Here is a 19,321-nt window from a genome sequence, read left to right on the forward strand (position 1 = left end):
ATTCTCAATGCTATTTCATCGATCTATATGTCTATCCTTATGCCAGCAACATCCTATTTTGAGTACTGGAGCTTTGGGTAAGTTTTGATATTGGGAAGTGTGAGTCCTCCAAATTTGTTATTCTTTTTCAAGATTGTTTTGGTTATTCTGGGTCTCTTGCATTTCCACATGAGTTTTTGGATCAGCTTGCCTAATTATGCAAAAAATGGCAGCTGAGATTTTTTTTTTTTTTAAAGATTTTATTTATTTATTCATGAGAGACAGAGAGAGAGAGAGAGGCAGAGGGAGAAGCAGGCTCCCAAGGAGCAGGGAGCCCGATGTGGGACTCGATCCCAGGACCCTGGGATCATGACCTGAGCCGAAGGCAGATGCTTAACCATCTGAGCCACCCAGGCGCCCAAGCAGCTGAGATTTTTATAAGGATTGCATCTAACCTGTAGATCAATTTAAGGAATATTCCTATCTGAACAACATTAAGTATTCCAACCATGATAATGGGATGTGTTTCCATTGTTTAGGTCTTCTTTCTTTCAATGATGTGTTGTAGTTTCATTGTGTAAGACTTGCACTTCTTTTATTTATTCCTAAGTATGTTATGCTTTTTGATGCCATTGTGCATGGTATTTTCAAACTGTAATTTCTGAGTTTTTACTGGCAGCATATAGAAATACAATTGATTTTTGTATATTGATTGCATATCCTACAACCTTGCTAAACACATTTATTACTTTCAGTATTTTTTGGTAGATACAATAAGATCTTCTACATAAAAGATCATGTCATCTACATTAAAGACATTTTAACTTCTTCCTGTCCAATCTTAATGCTTTTTTTTTTTTTTTTTGCTCTTATTGCACTGGATAAAAACTCTAGTGCAATGTTGGATAGATGTAATGAGAATAGACATCCATGTCTTGTTCCTGATCTTAGAGGGAAAGCATTTAGTTTTTCACCATTAAGTGTATTGTTAGTTATACTTTTCTTCGTCGAATGTCGTCAGGTTAAAAACGTTTCTTTCTTTTCTTAATTTTCTGAGAGCTTATCTTTTATATCTATTGAGATGATCATGTCGTTTTTATCTTTTGTTGTGTTAATGTTTTATTACATTGGTGACTTTTCTATGCTAGACCAACCTTGCCTTCCTGGGATAAATCCCATTTGGGCATGGTGTATAAATAATCCTTTACCATGTTGCTGGGTTTGACTTGTTAGTATTTTCTTGAGAATTTTTACATCTATATTAATAAGAGATGTTGGCCTGTAGTTTTCTTTCCTTGTGATATCTTTGTCTGGTCTTGATATCAGAGTAATACTAGCCTCATAACATGAATTAGGAAGTGTTCCCTCCTCTTCTATTTTTTGGAAGACTTTGTGAAAGATAGGTGGTAGGGGCACCTCAGTCATTAAGCGTCTGCCTTCAGCTCAGGTCATGATCCCAGGGTCCTGGGATCAAGCCCCGCATCGGGCTCCCTGCTCCGTGGGAAGCCTGCTTCTCCCTCTCCCACTCCCTCTGCTTGTGTTCCCTCTCTCACTGTGTCTCTCTGTCAAATAAATAAATAAAATCTTTAAAAAAAAAAGAAAGATAGGTGGTAATTCTTCTTTAAAGGTTTGGTAGAATTCAGCATTGAAGCCATCTGGGCCTGGACTTCTTTTTATGGGAAGATTTTTTTATTATTAATATGATCTCTCCAATAGGTATGTCTATTTAAATTTTCTTCTTCTTTTATTAGTTTTGTCCTACTAGGAACTTGTCTATTTCATGTAAATTATCCAATTTGTTGGCATACTATTCCCTTATAATCCTTTAATCTGTAGGGTCACTAGTCCCCTCTTTCATTCCTGATTTTAGTAATTTGAGACTTGTTTTTTGCTTTGTCAAGCTACCTAGGAGTTTGTCAATTTTGTTCATCTTTTCAAGAAACCAATTTTTGGTTTCATTGGATTATATATATTTTTTATTCTCTTTTTCATTTATTTCCACTCTAATTTTTTTGTTTCCTTTATTATGTTTGCTTTAAATTTAGTTTGCTAAACTTTCCTATAGTGGAAAGATAGCTTATTGATTTAACATCCTCCTTTTTTCTTTTTCTTTCTTTCTTTCTTTCTTTCTTTCTTTCTTTCTTTCTTTCTTTCTTTCTTTCTTTCTTTTCTTCTTCCTTCCTTCCTTCCTTCCTTCCTTCCTTCCCTCCTTCCTTCCTCTTTCTTTCTTTCTTTCCTTTTTTTTAAGTAGGCTCTATGCCCAGTGTGGAGCCCAATGCAGGGCCTGAACTCATAACCCTGAGATCAAGACCTGAGCTGAGACCAAGAGTTAGATGCTTAACTCACTGAGCCACCCAGGCGCCCCCATCTTTTTTCCTTTTTAATATAGGTGTTTACAATAACACATTTTCCTTTTAAGCACTGCTCTGTGTTGTATTGGAGTATGTTTTGAATGCTCCAGCAGACAATTTACAATTGTGCTTTCACCTTCACTTCTTGCTTGTGCAGAGCCCCAAGGTCAGTCAGAGGTGAGGAGCTAGGGTCTTCTCAGGTCTCTGCTGAGCATAGGAAGAGCACTGCACAAGCACATGTCTTTCTAGGTTCCCAGGAATATTTTGGAGCTTTGCAAAGCCCCACATGGACATCTCATGCCACATTTTTTCCTTTTAATATTTTTTAGTCAGCCTCTTATTAGCTCCAACTCGTATCACTGCCTCATGCATCTTCACTGTTAAACAATTGCCACTACTTCTTTCTGACAAATGTCCTAAGGATAAGGCTATTGACACAAAGTGAGCTCTGAGTCAGGTCAAATAAAGTCGACCCTTGGGAATGAAATTTTACAAGGAGCTTAAGATAGGTCATATATTGACAATTCTCTGGGGATGGAACAAGTGGGGAGTTTCAGATCCATTCTGCCCTTTCCCACCAGTGACTGCTAGGCTTCTGGTTTTTACAACTATCATAGTTGTGAGTCTGCTGATTTTTAAGTCTACATGGGAAATGGGGTGAGGGGGATGGGAATAGAGTAAGCTAAAAGCCACAAAGCTTGCGGTTCTTACTGATATTCAACTGCTTTTCTTGAATAAATGATTCTGGAATATTGCCAACCTTTTGTTAATTTCCAGAGTTCTGAATAAGTTGATTTTGACAATTTTTATCAGTGTTCTCTTGTTTTTATGGATGAGCAGATTTTCATAGATTCTTATTCTGCCATTCTGGAAATGCTTCTACATAAGTGCATTTTGAGATTTCCATATTTATACAGGGTGTTGGGGGTGGGGCTATATTTTATTGTTGACCTTTCATTTAATTGTATTTTGGTTATATGCCAAGTTTTAAATTGTGGAAGCCAGATTAAAAGACAAGGAGATTTATCAGAGAAATTAAGAAAATAATCCCATTTATAATTGCATCAAAAAGAATAAAATACCTAGGAATAAATTTAACCAAGGAGGTGAAAAGGTGAAAGATGTGTACACTGAAAACTGTAAGACATTGATGAGAGAAATTCAAGAAGACACAAATAAATGAAAAGATATTCCATGCACATTGATTAGAAAAACTGATATTGTTAAAAATGTCCATACTAAAACAAAACAAAACAAAACTCCATACTACCCAAAGCAATCTACAGATTCAATGTAATCTTTATCAAAATCCCAATGGCATTTTTCACAGAAATAAAACAATCTTAAAATTCACGTGGAACTGCAAAATATTCTGAATAGCCAAAGCAATCTTGAGAAAGAAGAACAAAGCTGGAAGCATTACACTTCCTAATTCCAAACTGTATTACAAAGCTACAGTAATCAAAACAGTATGGTATTGGCATGAAAACAGACATATAGATCAATGGAACAGAGTCAAGAGCCCAGAAATAAACCCACATATACATGGTTCATTAATTTATGACAAGAGAGCCAAGAATATACAATGGGGAAAGGAAAGTCTCTTCAACAAATGGTATTGGGAAAAGTAGACCATCATAGGCATAAGAATGAAACTGGACCACTATCTTACACCATACACAAAATTAACTCAAAATGGATTAAATTCTTGAATTTTAAGACTTAAAAACATAAACTCCTAGAAGAAGACATAGGCAGTAAGCTCCTTGACATCAGTCTTGGTACAATTGATTTCCATATAATGATCTTGCAACCTGGTGCCTTGCTAAACCTACTTTTTAGTTCTGGCTTTTTTTTTAATCCCAAAGGATTTTATTATTATTTTTAAAGATGTATTTATTTATTTTAGAGAGAGGGGCAGAGGGAAAGGGAGAGAGATCCTCAAGCAGACTCCATACTGAGTGGGGAGCCTGACACGGCCAATCCCAGGACCCTGAGATCATGACCTGAGCTGAAACCAAGAGTCAACACTCAAACAACTGAGCCACCCAGGAGCCCCCCAAAGGATTTTCTATTTGGATAATAATGTTGTCTGAGTCTAAAGACAGTTTTCATCATTTCTTTTACAAATTGAATGTTCTTTTTTTTCTTTTCTTGCCTTAAGGCACTGGCTAGAACTTTCAGTACAAGATTGAAAAGATTGGTGAGAGTAGCTATCCTTACCTTGTTTTGGAACTTAAGGAAAAAACATTCATTCTTATACCAGTAAGTATATTGCTGTATGTTTTATGCAGCTGCTCTTTATCGGGTTGAGAAAACTTTTATACCTAATTTGCTAAGAGCTTATTTTTAATCTGAAATGGATGTTGGATTTTATTAAAATTTTTTACATATATTGAGAGGTTATCATACGGTTTTTCCTTTTTGGTCTGTTAATATGGTTAATTGCATTGGTTTACTACACTGATTGTAATTTAGAAGATATCTCAATTTGTACTTCAATTGTACTTCAGTTTAAGCACTCAGTCATGCTTCATTCTAAGTGCTCAGTATCCCCGTTTGCATAGTGGCTACTGTACTAGGCGGTGCGGCGCTCCATGTTCTTAGCCTCTCTGCTCAACTACTTTCTGTAGTTACCCGAAAAGCACCTCAGCCAGACAGCTGCCTTCAGGGAGCAGAAAACACACAATGTGAAACTTAACAGCTGGTGCATTAGAAATTATTCTTTCTAAGTAACAGATCATAAAACCAAGATCCAAGGAGCTGGGGTCATACACATGCCTATGAAAGAAAGAGAGACAGAAAGAGAACCCAGGCTACTAGTGCTCTATTTATTACATAATCTGCTATTCAAGAGTTTTAGGAGAAAAACAAACACTAGAAAATAATTTCTCCATTATAGAGCAGGATTTGAAAGAACAATAGAGAGAACCTAGCAAGACACAGAAACTCTTTTCTTTTCTTAAAGATTATTTATTTATTTATTTATTTGAGCGAGCATGAGCAGAGGCGAGGGGCAGAGGGAGAAGCAGACTCCCCACTGAGCTGGGAGCCGGATGTGAGACTTGATCCCAGGACCCTGAGATCATGACCTAAGCCGAAGGCAGACACTTAACCAACTGAACCACCCAGGCACTCCAGAAACTCTTTTTAAAAGGCAGAGCGAAGCATGGGGTGCCTGGGTGGCTTAGTTGGTTAAGTGTCCCACTCTTGGTTTTGGCTCAGGTCATGATCTCAGGGTCGTGAGATCGAGCCCCACATGGGGCTCCTTGCTCAGTGGGGAGTCAGCTTGGAAGATTCTCTCCCTCTGCCACTCCTCCCCCCCAAAAATAAATAAATAATTCTTTAAAAAAAAAAAGGCAGAGTGAAGCAGAATCAAAATGTTCAAAATCCCTTCTTGGGCCAAAAATAGGCCTGGAGATTTGGCCTGGGTTAGGGTCTTGTGAGAAGATGAAGATGGAAAGAGAAGGGTCGGGATGATGACCTATATCTTATGGACATGGGAACAATGAGGAACCAAAGTCTAAGTTTTCGCCAAGGAAACAAAGGTAGTCAGGAACTGTCAATCCAGGGGCACAAAGAACAGGATGGGAAAGAAATGATCACCAGAAGTAGTCAGACCACCTAAGCAAAATGGCTTATGGTGTAGAAACAAGATTGCTGCTCAAAAGCAAGAGTTTATATGGGGTAAAAGAACCTTTCACAAGGATCCTGCCTGTGTGAGGGACACATTCGAGGGTACGTTCATTGAGATGCATAAAGTTCTTAGACTTCAGTGCATGCTTGCTGAGATTATTAAATAAGAAACAGAAAAATCTGTTTGTAGACCTGAACACTACCTAAGCACACCATCAAGTGTGGATTCTTCCCACTTTGTTTTAACTTCATCACATGGCTGGAGCTAATTCACTCCCACTGGAAAACTTAGCCCCACACCAGGACCAGGAGCCACTTTTGTCCTTTGTTATGAGGAATTTAAGAAACGCTAATAGTTCAAGTGACATCTTAGCTACTAACATGTCTTTGCTCTATTCTCCCAGGACTTGAGTTATTCTGCTCTGTTCTTACAAGTAAGGGTAAGTCCAAAGTCCTAAAGACCTAAATCTCATGCCTGTTGTCAGACCTCTCTTACTTTGACTTGTTCATATTTCTTGTCTCTGTCCACACATGGTGGGAAGGTGTTACAATTTGAATTTTTAGTTTTTGTTATGTATCTAACACTATCCATCTTTTTTTTTTTTAAGATTTATTTATTTGTTTTAGAGAGAGAAAGAGAGAGCACAAGTGGGAAGGGCAGAGGGAGAGGGAGAGAGAATCCCAAGCAGACTCTGAGCTCAGCATGGAGCCCGACCTGGGGCTCAATCTCACGACCCTTAGATCATGACCTGAGCTGAAACCAAGAGTCCCACGTTCAACCAACTGTGCCACTCAGGCGTCCAAGACTATCCATCTTTTTAATTTGTTTATGTGTCAGTTTTAGTAGGTTTTTAACCAAATAGTTTGTGCTTTTGATCTAAACTGTCACCTTTTATTGACATGCAGTTATTCATATTTTATTGTCCTTTCAATATCTATAAGATTTATAGAAATATCCAATTTTATTTCAGTCATTGATAATTTTTGCTTTTCTTTTTGTTACTGGCTTTACTGGGATTTATCAGTTTTATTAATTTTTCCAAAGAACCAACTTTTGGCTTTAATTTTTTTTTTTAAGATTTTATTTATTTATTTGAGAGAGAATGAGAGAGAGCACATGAGAGAGGGGGAGGGTCAGAGGGAGAAGCAGACTCCCTGCCGAGCAGGGAGCTCGATGCGGGACTTGATACAGGGACTCCAGGATCATGACCTGAGCCGCTTAACCAACTGAGCCACCCAGGCGCCCCCTGGCTTTAATTTTTTTTCAAGTGCACTCCTATCTTCCAATTCATTAATTTCTGCTCTTAAGTTATTTCTTTCCTTCTACCTTTTTCAGTTTAATTTGCTATTTTTTAAAATAGGTCATTGATATGGAGACTTAAATAATTGGCTTGTAACCTTTTTTTTTATTCTTATGTTAATCCCCTACATTACATCATTAGTTTTAGATGTAGTGTTCCATGATTCATTGTTTGTGCATAACACCCAGTGCTCCATGCAGAATGTGCCCTCCTCAATACCCACCACCAGGCTAACCCATCCTCCCACCCCCATCCCCTCTAGAACCCTCAGTTTGTTTTTCAGAGTCCATCATCTCTCATGGTTCGTCTACCCCTCCGATTTCCCCCGCTTCATTCTTCCCCTCCTGCTACCTTCTTCTTCTTCTTCTTCTTTTTTTTTCCTTAACATATATTGCATTATTTGTTTCAGAGGTACAGATCTGAGATTCAACAGTCTTGCACAATTCACAGCGCTTACCAGAGCACATACCCTCCCCAGTGTCTATCACCCAGTCACCCCATCCCTCCCACCCCACCCCCCATTCTAGCAACCCTCAGTTTGTTTCCTGCGATTAAGAATTCCTCGTATCAGTGAGATCATATGATACATGTTTTTCTCTGTTTGACTTATTTCACTCAGCATAATACCCTCCCGTTCCATCCACGTCATTGCAAATGGCAAGATCTCATTCCTTTTGATGGCTACATAATACTCCATTGTATATATATACCACATCTTCTTTATCCATTCATCTGTCGATGGACATCTTGGCTCTTTCCACAGTTTGGCTATTGTGGACATCGCTGCTATAAACATCGGGGCTTGTAACCTTTTTTTATTTTAGTACTGAGCCACGCAGGCACCCCACATTATTATGTTTTTTAAGTTTTCTTTTTAATGGAAGTAATCTCTACACCCCACGTGGACAAAAACTCATGACCCTGAGATTAAGAGTAGCATGCTCTTCCAACTGAACAGCTAGATGCCTCTTTAGGCACATTATCTAACATAGCTTCAAAAAAATATACAAAGCAAAAATTGACAGAACTATAAAGAGATATAGATAAGTCCACAAAGATAGAGATTTCAACCCCTATCTCTCAGTAACAAATAAAACAAGCAGACAAAAAATTAGTGTATAGAAGATATGTACAACATAATTTATCAGCTTGAGCTATTCAGCCTGTGTAGACACCATCCTCTGACTACTGCAGAATATATATTTTTCTCAAGGATACATAGAACACTTACCATAATAGACTATATGCAGGGCCATAAAGCAAGTCTTCATAAATTATAAAGGATTGATTTCATCATCCCGAATATTTTCTCTAACCACAATGAAATTAAACTGAAAATCAAGAACAGAAAGATAATTAAAAAAAAAAATAGGGGCACCTGGGTGGCTCAGTCATTAAGTGTCTGCCTTCGGCTCAGGTCATGATCCCAGGGTCCTGGGATTGAGCCCCACATCGGGCTCCCTGCTCAGCAGGAAGCCTGCTTCTCCCTCTCCCACTCCCCCTGCTTGTGTTCCCTCTCTCACTATCTCTCTCTCTGTCAAGTGAATGAATAAAATCTTAAAAAAAATAATAATTAGGGGAGTGGGGAGCACCTGGCTGGCTAAGTCAGTTAAACATCTGCCTTTGGCTTAGGTCATGATCTCAGGGTCCTGGGACTGAGCCCCACGTTGGGCTCTCTGCTCAGTGGGGAGTCTGCTTCTCCCTCTCCCTCTCCCTCTGTGCTCTCCCTCTCAAATAAATAAATAAAATCTTAAAAAAAAATTTTAAGTAAACTTTACGCCCAATGTGGGGCTTGAATTTATGACCCTGAGATCAAGAGTTGCATGCTCTACTGACTGAGTCAGCCAGGCGCCCCAGAACGGTAAGTTTTAAATCCCCAAATTTTTGGAAATTGAGGACAGTATGTCCAAAAACTTCACAGATGAAAGAAGAAAACACAGTGGAAACTTTTTTAGTATTCTGAATTAAATATAATAAAAATATAACAAAATTTGTGAGATACAACTAAAATAGTGCTTAGAGGGCGCCTGGGTGGCTCAGTTGGTTAAGCGACTGCCTTCAGCTCAGGTCATGATCCTGGAGTCCTGGGATCGAGTCCCACATCAGGCTCCCTGCTCAGCGGGGAGTCTGCTTCTCCCTCTCACCCTCCTCCCTCTCATGCTCTCTGTCTCTCATTCTCTCTCTCAAATAAATAAATAAAATCTAAAAAAATAAAATAAAACAAAATAAAATAGTGCTTAGAAAATTTAGCACTTGGATCCCCTGAGTGGCTCAGTTGGCTAAGCATCCAACTCTTGATCTCAGCTTAGGTCTCGATCTCAGTTCAAGTCTTGATCTCAGGGCCATGAGTTCAAGCCCTGCGTTGGGCTCCATGCTGGGTATGGAGCCTACTTAAAAAAGAAAAAGAAAAAAGTAGCATTTATGGAGAGAGTGGCTTTTCCAGGGCTTAACTTCCTTCTCAAAACAGTTTAATGAGCCACGTGGTACCAGTTAACATATATCAAGAATAGCCACTGTTCTCTGCACCCTCTGCCCCCCTTTCTTTCTTTCTCTTGCTTGTTTTGGAAAGCACTGATAGCCTTTTGACTCTCTGTGTAGCATATGTGACAGATCCTACTGTGCTTCCATCTGTTCTATTTCAATATAACTGCAGGGATAGAGAAATATTCGAGGGCTCAAAAAACAATATGCTGGTAGGTTCCATTTCATTTGTAAATACAATGGGGAAAGGAAAACAAAGAAAAATTCTGACTTATCTTTTAATTCCATGAATAAAGAAATGCTTAGGTTATAATTTTACAATTGAAACAGGATTATACTATGTGTTTTGAGGACTTGGCTCACAGAAGGGGCTGGGATGTGGAAGCAGGAAAGAATATTGGAAAGGTGTTCCAATTCCCAACCTCAGAAGAAAGTTGGTCCTGGTTGGAAACAGGACACAGGTCATGAAGAGTTAAAGGACAAGTTGAAAGAACTCTTCCCCCAGAATGAACAAACTAACAGAAAATGTTAAAGTTACTTTCTATACTGGAAACTGTCATTCCTCAGCAGGCTTTGGATGCTTCCAGATCTAAATTGTGTATAACAAATTCCTTCCTGATTTCTCTTTAAAGGAAATTATCTTGAAATAAGATCAGTCTGGGTCATCTGGTGGGATCTTCTTCTGTTAGAGAAAAAGAAAGAAAAATGCCATTCCAACGTTAAAAAATTTAACTTTCATTTTATAACATGTTATGTTATAAAAGCACAAGACCATGTTTATTTTTCAAGCGCAATACCGACATCTAGTGGACAAAATGCTTCAATAATTTACCAAGTAGATAAACATTTTCTATTTCTGTCATAAAGAAAAAATATGCTTCCAAAAATCTGTCCCTCAGTACATGTTTTCTTAATATGTATAAATACATGTCAGTGGCGACTGATAGAGGAAGTTTCCCACACTTACTCTAAAATGGCTCTCCGTGATTTGTGTGAGTAGGGCCTTGGGCCCCATAGATATTAGGTAATCCTAGGCATCCACAAAACTTAGCATGAGAACAAGATCTGTTCCTAGCCACCTTTCTTCCCTCCATCAGAACTCTGAGGAGGTGTTCTGATGATAGCCACACTTAAGGGAGGCTCTGATCTACCCCTTAAAGGTACTAGGAGATAACAGAGAAATAATCTCTCTTAGAGACCAGGGTTGGAGTCTGGTTAGCGTCCAGCATGGGAGAAGATTATTAAAGTCAGATTTCTAGGTAAGATGTGTGCCTGCAGAAGAGGAGCTTCTTCATCCTATATATATATTTTTTTACAGCTTTTTTTTTTTTAAGATTTTATTTATTTATTTGAGAGAGAGAGAATGAGAGAGAGCACATGAGAGGGGGGAGGGTCAGAGGGAGAAGCAGACGCCCTGCCGAGCAGGGAGCCCGATGCGGGACTCGATCCAGGGACTCCAGGATCATGACCTGAGCCGAAGGCAGTCGCTTAACCAACTGAGCCACCCAGGCGCCCCATCCTATATTTTAATATACTAAGCTAGATCACATATAACCAAGTAGCCAACTAAATAAAGCCATGGATAAACTCTAAATTTCAGGTTTAATCTGGCTAAGAAGTCTTAAGAGAACTGCCCTGCCCTGGGCTAGAAGACATGATTGGTTCTAATGTATAAGAGGAGACCCGAGCCTGATGACTAAAGAAAGCTCCCACTTGTTCAGTGTCTACAGAAGCAAGGCATGATGCTAAGATTTTATATACATTAACTCATATCGTGTCTCCTACACACAATCCTGGTGTAGGCATTATTAAATCTATCTTTATAGATAAGAAAAATGAGGCTCCAAACAAGTTACATAACTTAAGTAGCAGATTCAGAGAGCAAATCTCAGTGATTTCAATTCTAAAGTCCATTATCTCTTCAGGATATATATTGCCTCCTGCCATAAAAGTGGAAGGAAAAGAAAATGGAAGCCATTCTTCATTAGTGTCTAGGTCACTGATGAAGCACTTTTACTATTATCCTAAAACGGAAAAATAACACATTTCCTCCCCTGCTTTGTACTATCAAATTTGGTATACTGTATATTTTTACAACTTCAAGAGGAGAAATTTGCAATGATGCTGCTTCATTAGATCTTTAAAAATATCATAAAATTTGATTTATATTAGCAGAGAGGTGAGAGCATGTTTACTAGACCAATTGCTTAGATATGAACCCTGGCTCACCTATTTATCTGCTGCACAAACTTGAACAAGATACTTAACTCCTCTGGGCATCAGTTTCCTCATTTGCAAATGGGATTATAGTATCAATTTCTGTCTACGAAATAAGAGGCTGTTGTGAGGATTGAGTAGAGTGCTTAGAGCAGTGACTGGCACCGAACAAAGGCTCAGTATCATCCTTATCGTTGGAATGGTTTCTATTAATATGTTAAAAAGTGACAAGTTATTGAATTTCTTTATTTTTAAACACTTTATTGAGGTGTAATTCACATAACATAAAATTCACCTATTTTAACAGTACAATTTAATGATTTTCAGTAAATGTACTGACCAGTGCAACAAACACAATTCAGTTCTAGGATATTTCCATCACCCTAAAAAGTTCCCTTGTGTCCATTTATAGTGAATCCCCACTGCCATCCCCAGCCCTAAACAATCACAGATCTGCTTATTGTCTCTATAAAGTTGCCTTTTCTAACCATTTCATGTAAATGGAATCATACAATATATAGTCTCTCTGTCGTATATATTAGTAGCTAGTTCCTTTTAACTGCTGAATAGGATTCCATTGTATGGATATGAACATTGTATTTACCCATTCACCTGCTGATCAACGTTTGATTTGTTTCCACTTGTTGGCTATTCTGAATGACGACGCCACTATGAACATTCACATGCTAGTCTTTGTGTGGACAGATGCCTTCTGTTCTCTTTGGCAATCACTAGGAGTAGAATTATTGGATCATACGGTAAATCTGTTTAATTTTTTAAGTAACTGCCAAACTGTCTTCCAAAGGGGCTGCACCATTTTACATTCCACCAGCAATGTGTGGATTCCCCTTTCTCCACAACCTCACTAACACTTGGTACGGGCTGTCTTTTTCATAGCCATTCTAGTTAGCATGTAGTAGTATCTCGTTGTGGTTTTAATTTACATTTCCCTAATGGTTCATGATGTTGAACACCTTTTCGTGAGTGTATTAGTCATTTGTATAAATCCTTTAGTGAAATATCTACTCTTCTATTCATTTTTTAATTGAGTTGTTTGGCCTCTTTTTAGTGATTGCTAGAGTCAATATGGGATATTTCTCCATTTATTTAGATCTTTAATTTTTCTCTGAAACATTCTGTAGTTTTTAGTGTACAAGACTTGCATTTCTTTTGTTAATTTTTCCTAAATATTTTTATTCTTTTTGAAGTCCTAGTATATGGCATCATTCACTTTTAGATGTTCATTGTTAATATGTAGAAATACATTTGATTTTTGTATATTGATCTTATATCCTATAACCATAATAGATTCATTATTAGTTCTAATAATGCTTTTTGTGGATTTGTTAAGGTTTTCTATGTATAAGGTTATATCATTTACAAATAAAGACAGTTTATTTCTTCACTTCCAATCCGACTGACATTTATTTATTTATTTTTTGTTGTTGTTGCCTGATTGCAGTGACTAGAATCTCCAGTTAAATCTTGAACAGAAGTGGTGAGAAAAGATATCCTTGTCTTATTCCCTATCTTACTGGGGAACATAATCAACCTTTCACCATTAGGTATGTTAGGTGTAGGTTTTTTGTAGACTCTTGTTATCAGATCATTCTCTTTTTTTTAGTTAGTTGAGAGTATGTTTTTGTTGGTTTTTAAAAATTCATAGTGGATTCTGGATTTTGCCAAATGCCTTTGCTATGTTTACTGAAATAATCACAATTTCCCCCTTTATTCTATTAGTATGATGTGTTACATTGATTGGTTTTTGGATGTTAAACCAACCTTACATTCCTGGGATAAACTCAGTTGGCCATGGTGCTAGATTTGGTTTGCTAATATTTGGTTGTGAATTTTTTTGTCTACCTTCATGACAGATATTGGTCTGTACTGTACTTGTTATGTCTTTATCTGACTCTGGTATCAAGGTTATGCCAGACTCAGAATGAAAGGGAAATATCCACCCCCCCACCCCCTTCCATTTTTTAGAAGAGTTTGTGAAGGATTGGTATTAATTCTTCTTTAAATGTTTGATAGAGGGGCACCTAGCTAGCTCAGTCAGAAGAGCCTGTGACTCTTGATCTCAGGGTCGTGAGTTCGAGTCCCACATCAGGTAGAGACTACTTAAAAAAAAAAACAACTTAAAAAAACATGTTTAATAGAATTTCCCAGTGAAAGCATTTGGACAGGTTTTTCTTTGTGGGAGGTTGTGGTTTTTTTGTTTTTGTTTCTATTTTTTGTTTTTTGTTTTTACTAATTCAATCTCTTTACCTGTTACAGATCTATTCAGATTTTCTGTCTCTTCTTTTAAAAAAATTTTTTTATTAAAAATAAATAAATAAATATTTTATTTTTTACTATTTATTTGAGAGAGAGGGGGCATGTGCACGAGCAGGGGGGAGGGACAGATAGAGAGGGAGAAGCAGACTCCCTGCTGAGCAGGGAGCTGGATTCAGGACCCTGAGATTACGACCTGAGCTGAAGGCAGACGCTTAACCAGCTGAGCCACCCAGGCACCCCTTTCTGTCTCTTCTTGAGTCAGTTTTGGTAGTTGTGTCTTTCTAGGAATTTGTACATTTCACCTAGGTTATCTAATTTGTTACCATAATGCTTTCCATCATATTTGTGTATGATCCTTTTATCCCTGTAGTGTGAGTGGTTATGTTCCATCTTTCTCTACTGGTTTTAGTAATCTGTATCATCTCTATTTTTTCTTGGTCAGTCTAGCTAAAAGTTTGTCAATTTTGTTGATTTTCTAAAAGAATCAAATTTTAGGGCACCTGGGTGGCTCAGTTGGTTAAGCGACTGCCTTCGGCTCAGGTCATGATCCTCGAGTCCCGGGATCGAGTCCCGCATCGGGCTCCCTGCTCGGCAGGGAGTCTGCTTCTCCCTCTGACCCTCCTCCCTCTCATGCTCTCTGTCTCTCATTCTCTCTGTCTCGAATAAATAAATAAAATCTTTAAAAAAAAAAAAAGATTTAAAAGAATCAAATTTTAGTTTTATTGACTGTCTCTTTATTGTTGTTGTTTGTTTTCTTTCTCATTTATTTCTTCTCTAATCTTTATTATTTCCTTCCTTCTGCTTGGTTTGAGTTTGATTTACTCTTTTTTTTTTTTTTTTAGCTTGATTTACTCTTGTATTTCTAGATTTTTTAAGGAAGAAATTTGGGTTATTGATTTTGAGATTGTTCTTATTTTCTAATAGAGACATAGAGGTGTATAAATTTTCCTGAGCTTTAGGTGCATCTCATAAATTGTGATGTGTTGTTTGCCTTTTAATTCAGTTCGAAATACATTCTAATGTCTCTAGTGATTTTTTTTTTTTACCTACGGGTTATTTAGAAACATTTAATTTTCAAATATTGTTGGATTTTCCAAATGTCCTTCCATTATTGATTTCTAATTTAATTTTGTTGGGCTCAGAGAACATACTTTGTATGATTTCAATCCTTACAAATATACTGAGACTTATTTTATAGCCTTGTATATGGTAGCTTAAAGAATACTCCCCATATGCTTAAAAAGACTGTATATTTTACTTTAGTTTGGTGGAAATCTTTAGGTTTCACATAGGTCAATTTGGTTAACAGTGTTTAAGACTTCTATAACTTCTGATTTTCTGTCTAGTTATTATTTTAGTTTTTGAGAGTAGTACATTAGAATCTCCAGTTATTATTGTTGAATTATATTTCTCCCCTCAATTCTCTCAGGTTTTGCTTCATATATTTGAAGGTCTATTCTTAGATGTATATATGTTTTTAATTGTTTATCTTCCTGATGGACTGATCATGTTATCATTATAATGTCCCTTTTCTCCATAGTAACAATTTGTTTGGTCTTAAAGTCTATTTCATCTGATATTATAACTATTCTATCTCTCTTACAGTTACTTTTTTTTTTTTAAAGATTTTATTTATTTATTTATTTGACAGAGAGAGACACAGTGAGAGAAGGAACACAAGCAGGGGGAGTGGGAGAGGGAGAAGCAGGCTTCCCGCCGAGCAGGGAGCCCGATGTGGGGCTTGATCCCAGGACCCTGGGATCATGACCTGAGCCGAAGGCAGACGCTTAACGACTGAGCCACCCAGGCGCCCTCTTACAGTTACTTTTTGCATCATTTTACTTTCAACCTATTTGTATCTATTTGTATCTATGAAAGCGTGTCTCTTATAGACAGCATATAGTTGGATCCTATTTACTTATATCTCTGCCTTTTAATTGGAGTGCTTAATCCATTTAGATTTAATATAATTACTTTTGTGGTTAGATTTATGCCTACCATTTTTCTATTTGTTTTCTTTTTTTAATTAACTAACTTTTAATATGTTCTCTTTATGTCTCATGTCATTGTTGTTCCTCTGTTCCAACTTTATTGTTTTATATGCATTAAACAAACATTCCTTGGTATACCATTTTAATTCCTTTGTTCACTTTTAAGCTATTTTTTGAGCTGTCTTCTTACTGGTTCCTCTAGGAATTATGGTATGTACCTTTATCATAATTTACTTCAGGTTTATACTGACCAATTCTGGTAAATATAGCAAACTTGCGGGTGCCTGGGTGGCTCAGTCGGTTAAGCGACTGCCTTCAGCTCAGGTCATGATCCCAGGGTCCTGGGATCGAGTCCCACATCAGGCTCCTTGCTCTGCGGGGAGCCTGCTTCTCCCTCTCCAACTCCCCCTGCTTGTGTTCCCTCTCTCGCTGTCTCTCTCTCTGTCAAATAAATAAATAAAAATCTTAAAAAAAAAAAAAATATATATATATATAGCAAACTTGCTCTGATATACTTCCATTTTCTCCCTCCTCTTATAATGATGGGACAGATTGAGATTGATAATCTCAAAGGTCCCAAATATTTTAAGGAGATAGAAAGTAAAAACATGAAAAGAAATGCTGTCTTCCAGGAAAGGGATACACATGCACAAAGGCATGAATCAAGAAAGAGCCTGTTTAGTAGCATAGAATGCAATAGGGAAATGAGAGGTGAAGTAACAAGGGCCAGATCATGGAAGGCCTTGTATACCATACTAAATCAATGGGAAAGGGGATTGGTGGGGCACAATTTATCTTAAAGTATACAGAGACCTGGTCACATGTGCATTTCAGTTAGAGCACTCTAACAGAAATTAGGGGGTCAATTTCAGAGAGGAACCATTGGACAAATCAGAGCTCTCTCAGGATCCTTCCAGTGTGTTTTTCTTGATTTCCCAATGTACTTCTGTGAATCCTTACATGGGGTCAGGAGTCAGACCCTTTAGCCTATATACATTCTATCTTTAGCTTGTAAAGCTCCAAAGTGATAAACTCCAACTGCTGGGGACTCACTGTGTGTAAAGTTATGCAAGGCAATGTTCAATTATTCAGAAGTCATCTACTGAGTTTGCATATAATTAGATAACATGGTATCTCTGTCTCCTTCCTTCTTCCTGCCTTAATCTCATTTACTGGTTGATTAGCTCCTTCATATTATATATGAAGAAAAAGAAAAAGCCAAGGTAAGCATGCTTTCCTTTTTTATAGTTTGAGTAAAAAGTGGAGAAGTCAGAGTTTTAAACTAAGAGTTCAAATGAAATTTGTGGCTATCAGTGTATTGTTACTAACCCTTACCCTAGCTTCTAGAGTAGATTATTTTTTTCCCTTTTCAATGCTCATTAGCTTTCTTGTCACCAGAACAGTCACTCTCAAAAAATACTAATAATTTTAATTAATAATGTGCTTAATTTTCAATTAATAAGGCATAAATTTACTTTTGTTTTAATAGGTTTATTTCATATGAAACTATTTGAAGATCCTCAAAACCCCCACCTGAGGGGTAATTTTGAATAAAATTTAAACAGGCAGGAAATAGTAAGTAACTGATAGTAACACTACCCAAAAGTGCCAATTGAACTGATATATCTTGAAGGTAAATATCCAAGATATTCTCTCTCTGTTTTTTGTTTGTTTGTTTAAGTAGGCTCCATGCCCAATGTAGGGCTTGAACTCATGACCCTGAGATCAAGTGTTGCAGGATCTACCGACTGAGCCAGACAGGCATCCCCAAGATATTCTCTCTCTGAATGAATGATATTGACAGTCTACCCATCAAACTTGAAAATGACATGCAACTAGAAGGAATGCTAATATACTGGTTGGCAGTCTAGGGATCCAAACAGATTAAGAAGGCTAAAATAATAAGGCAAAATAAGAGAAGTAAAATTTAACACACATGGGGCGCCTGGGTGGCTCAGTTGGTTAAGTGACTGCCTTCGGCTCAGGTCATGATCCTGGAGACCCAGGATCGAGTTCCGCATTGGGCTCCCTCCTCAGCAGGGAGTCTGCTTTTCCCTCTGACCCTCCCCCCTCTCATGTGCTCTCTCTCTCTCATTCTCTCTCTCAAATAAATAAATAAAATCTATAAAAAAATAAAATAAAATAAAATAAAATAAAATTTAACACACATGAACATTGTGCCAGTTATGAATGAGTTTGACTTTATATAATAGAAAGTCTAAATTTATAATAGTTTAACCAAATATGCAATATTCCTAAGAAGGAAGTGTGATAGTACCCCAAACTCCTCAGACAATGCCTGGATGGTGGTGTTCCCACTGTAGGATTCTCAAACTGAGTTGTGCTCTTAGAAGGTCTGTAGAATGGGCGCCTGGGTGGCTCAGATGGTTGGGCGTCTGCCTTCGGCTCGGGTCATGATCCCAGGGTCCCGGGATCGAGTCCCGCATCGGGCTCCCTGCTCCTTGGGAGCCTGCTTCTCCCTCTGCCTCTCTCTCTCTCTCTGTCATGAATAAATAAATAAAATCTTAAAAAAAAAAAAAAAGAAGGTCTGTAGAATGGTGAAAGGACTCAAATCCATGTCTGTGGAAAATACTTGAAGAAAGTAGGTGTTTATTCTGGAGAACAACAACAAAAAAGATGTTTAAAGTACCATCTTAGGGGCGCCTGGGTGGCTCAGTTGGTTAAGCGACTGCCTTTGGCTCAGGTCATGATCCCAGGGTCCTGGGATCGAGCCCCGTGTCAGGCTCCCTGCTCAGCGGAGAGCCTGCTTCTCCCTCTCCCTCTGCTTGCTGCTCTGCCTACTTGTGCTCTCTCTGTGTGTGTCAAATAAATAAATAAAATCTTAAAAAATAAATAAATAAATAAATAAAGTGCCATCTTAGGAAAGGAGAATCAGATTTTAACTGTACTACTCCAGATGGCAAAAATAAGACCAATTGGTAGACATGGCAGAGAGGCAGATTTCAGTTCAAATTGAGTTTTTAACATTAGAACACCCCAGAAATAAAATACGCTATTCAAGGAGATAACAAATTTCTAGTAATAACAAAAATAATGGCAATAACCTCCTGAGGGTTTACAATGTCCC

At 37.7% G+C, this 19,321-nt stretch overlaps 1 protein-coding gene across 2 annotated transcripts in view; it reads right to left on the reverse strand.

Annotated features, from left to right (window-relative positions):
• The window catches only part of LOC118002100 (methylsterol monooxygenase 1-like), a 72,390-nt gene that overhangs the window by 10,000 nt on the left and 43,069 nt on the right, over positions 1-19,321 (reverse strand). Inside the window, exons 3-4 of one of the 2 annotated variants that reach the window (XM_034992385.1) lie at positions 10,287-10,430; positions 8,499-8,598 (exon numbers count right to left, since the gene is read on the reverse strand). The exons of the other annotated variant lie outside the window; for it this stretch is intronic. Coding sequence (XP_034848276.1) covers positions 8,499-8,538 — 40 coding nt within the window. The 5' untranslated portion in view covers positions 8,539-8,598; positions 10,287-10,430. The remainder of the gene's footprint in view (positions 1-8,498; positions 8,599-10,286; positions 10,431-19,321) is intronic. 2 annotated transcript variants of the gene reach the window in all.

The sequence above is a fragment of the Mirounga leonina genome, unplaced genomic scaffold (genome assembly GCF_011800145.1).
Source record: "Mirounga leonina isolate KUSES-001 unplaced genomic scaffold, KU_Mleo_1.0 Mir_82, whole genome shotgun sequence".
Lineage (NCBI taxonomy): Eukaryota > Metazoa > Chordata > Mammalia > Carnivora > Phocidae > Mirounga > Mirounga leonina.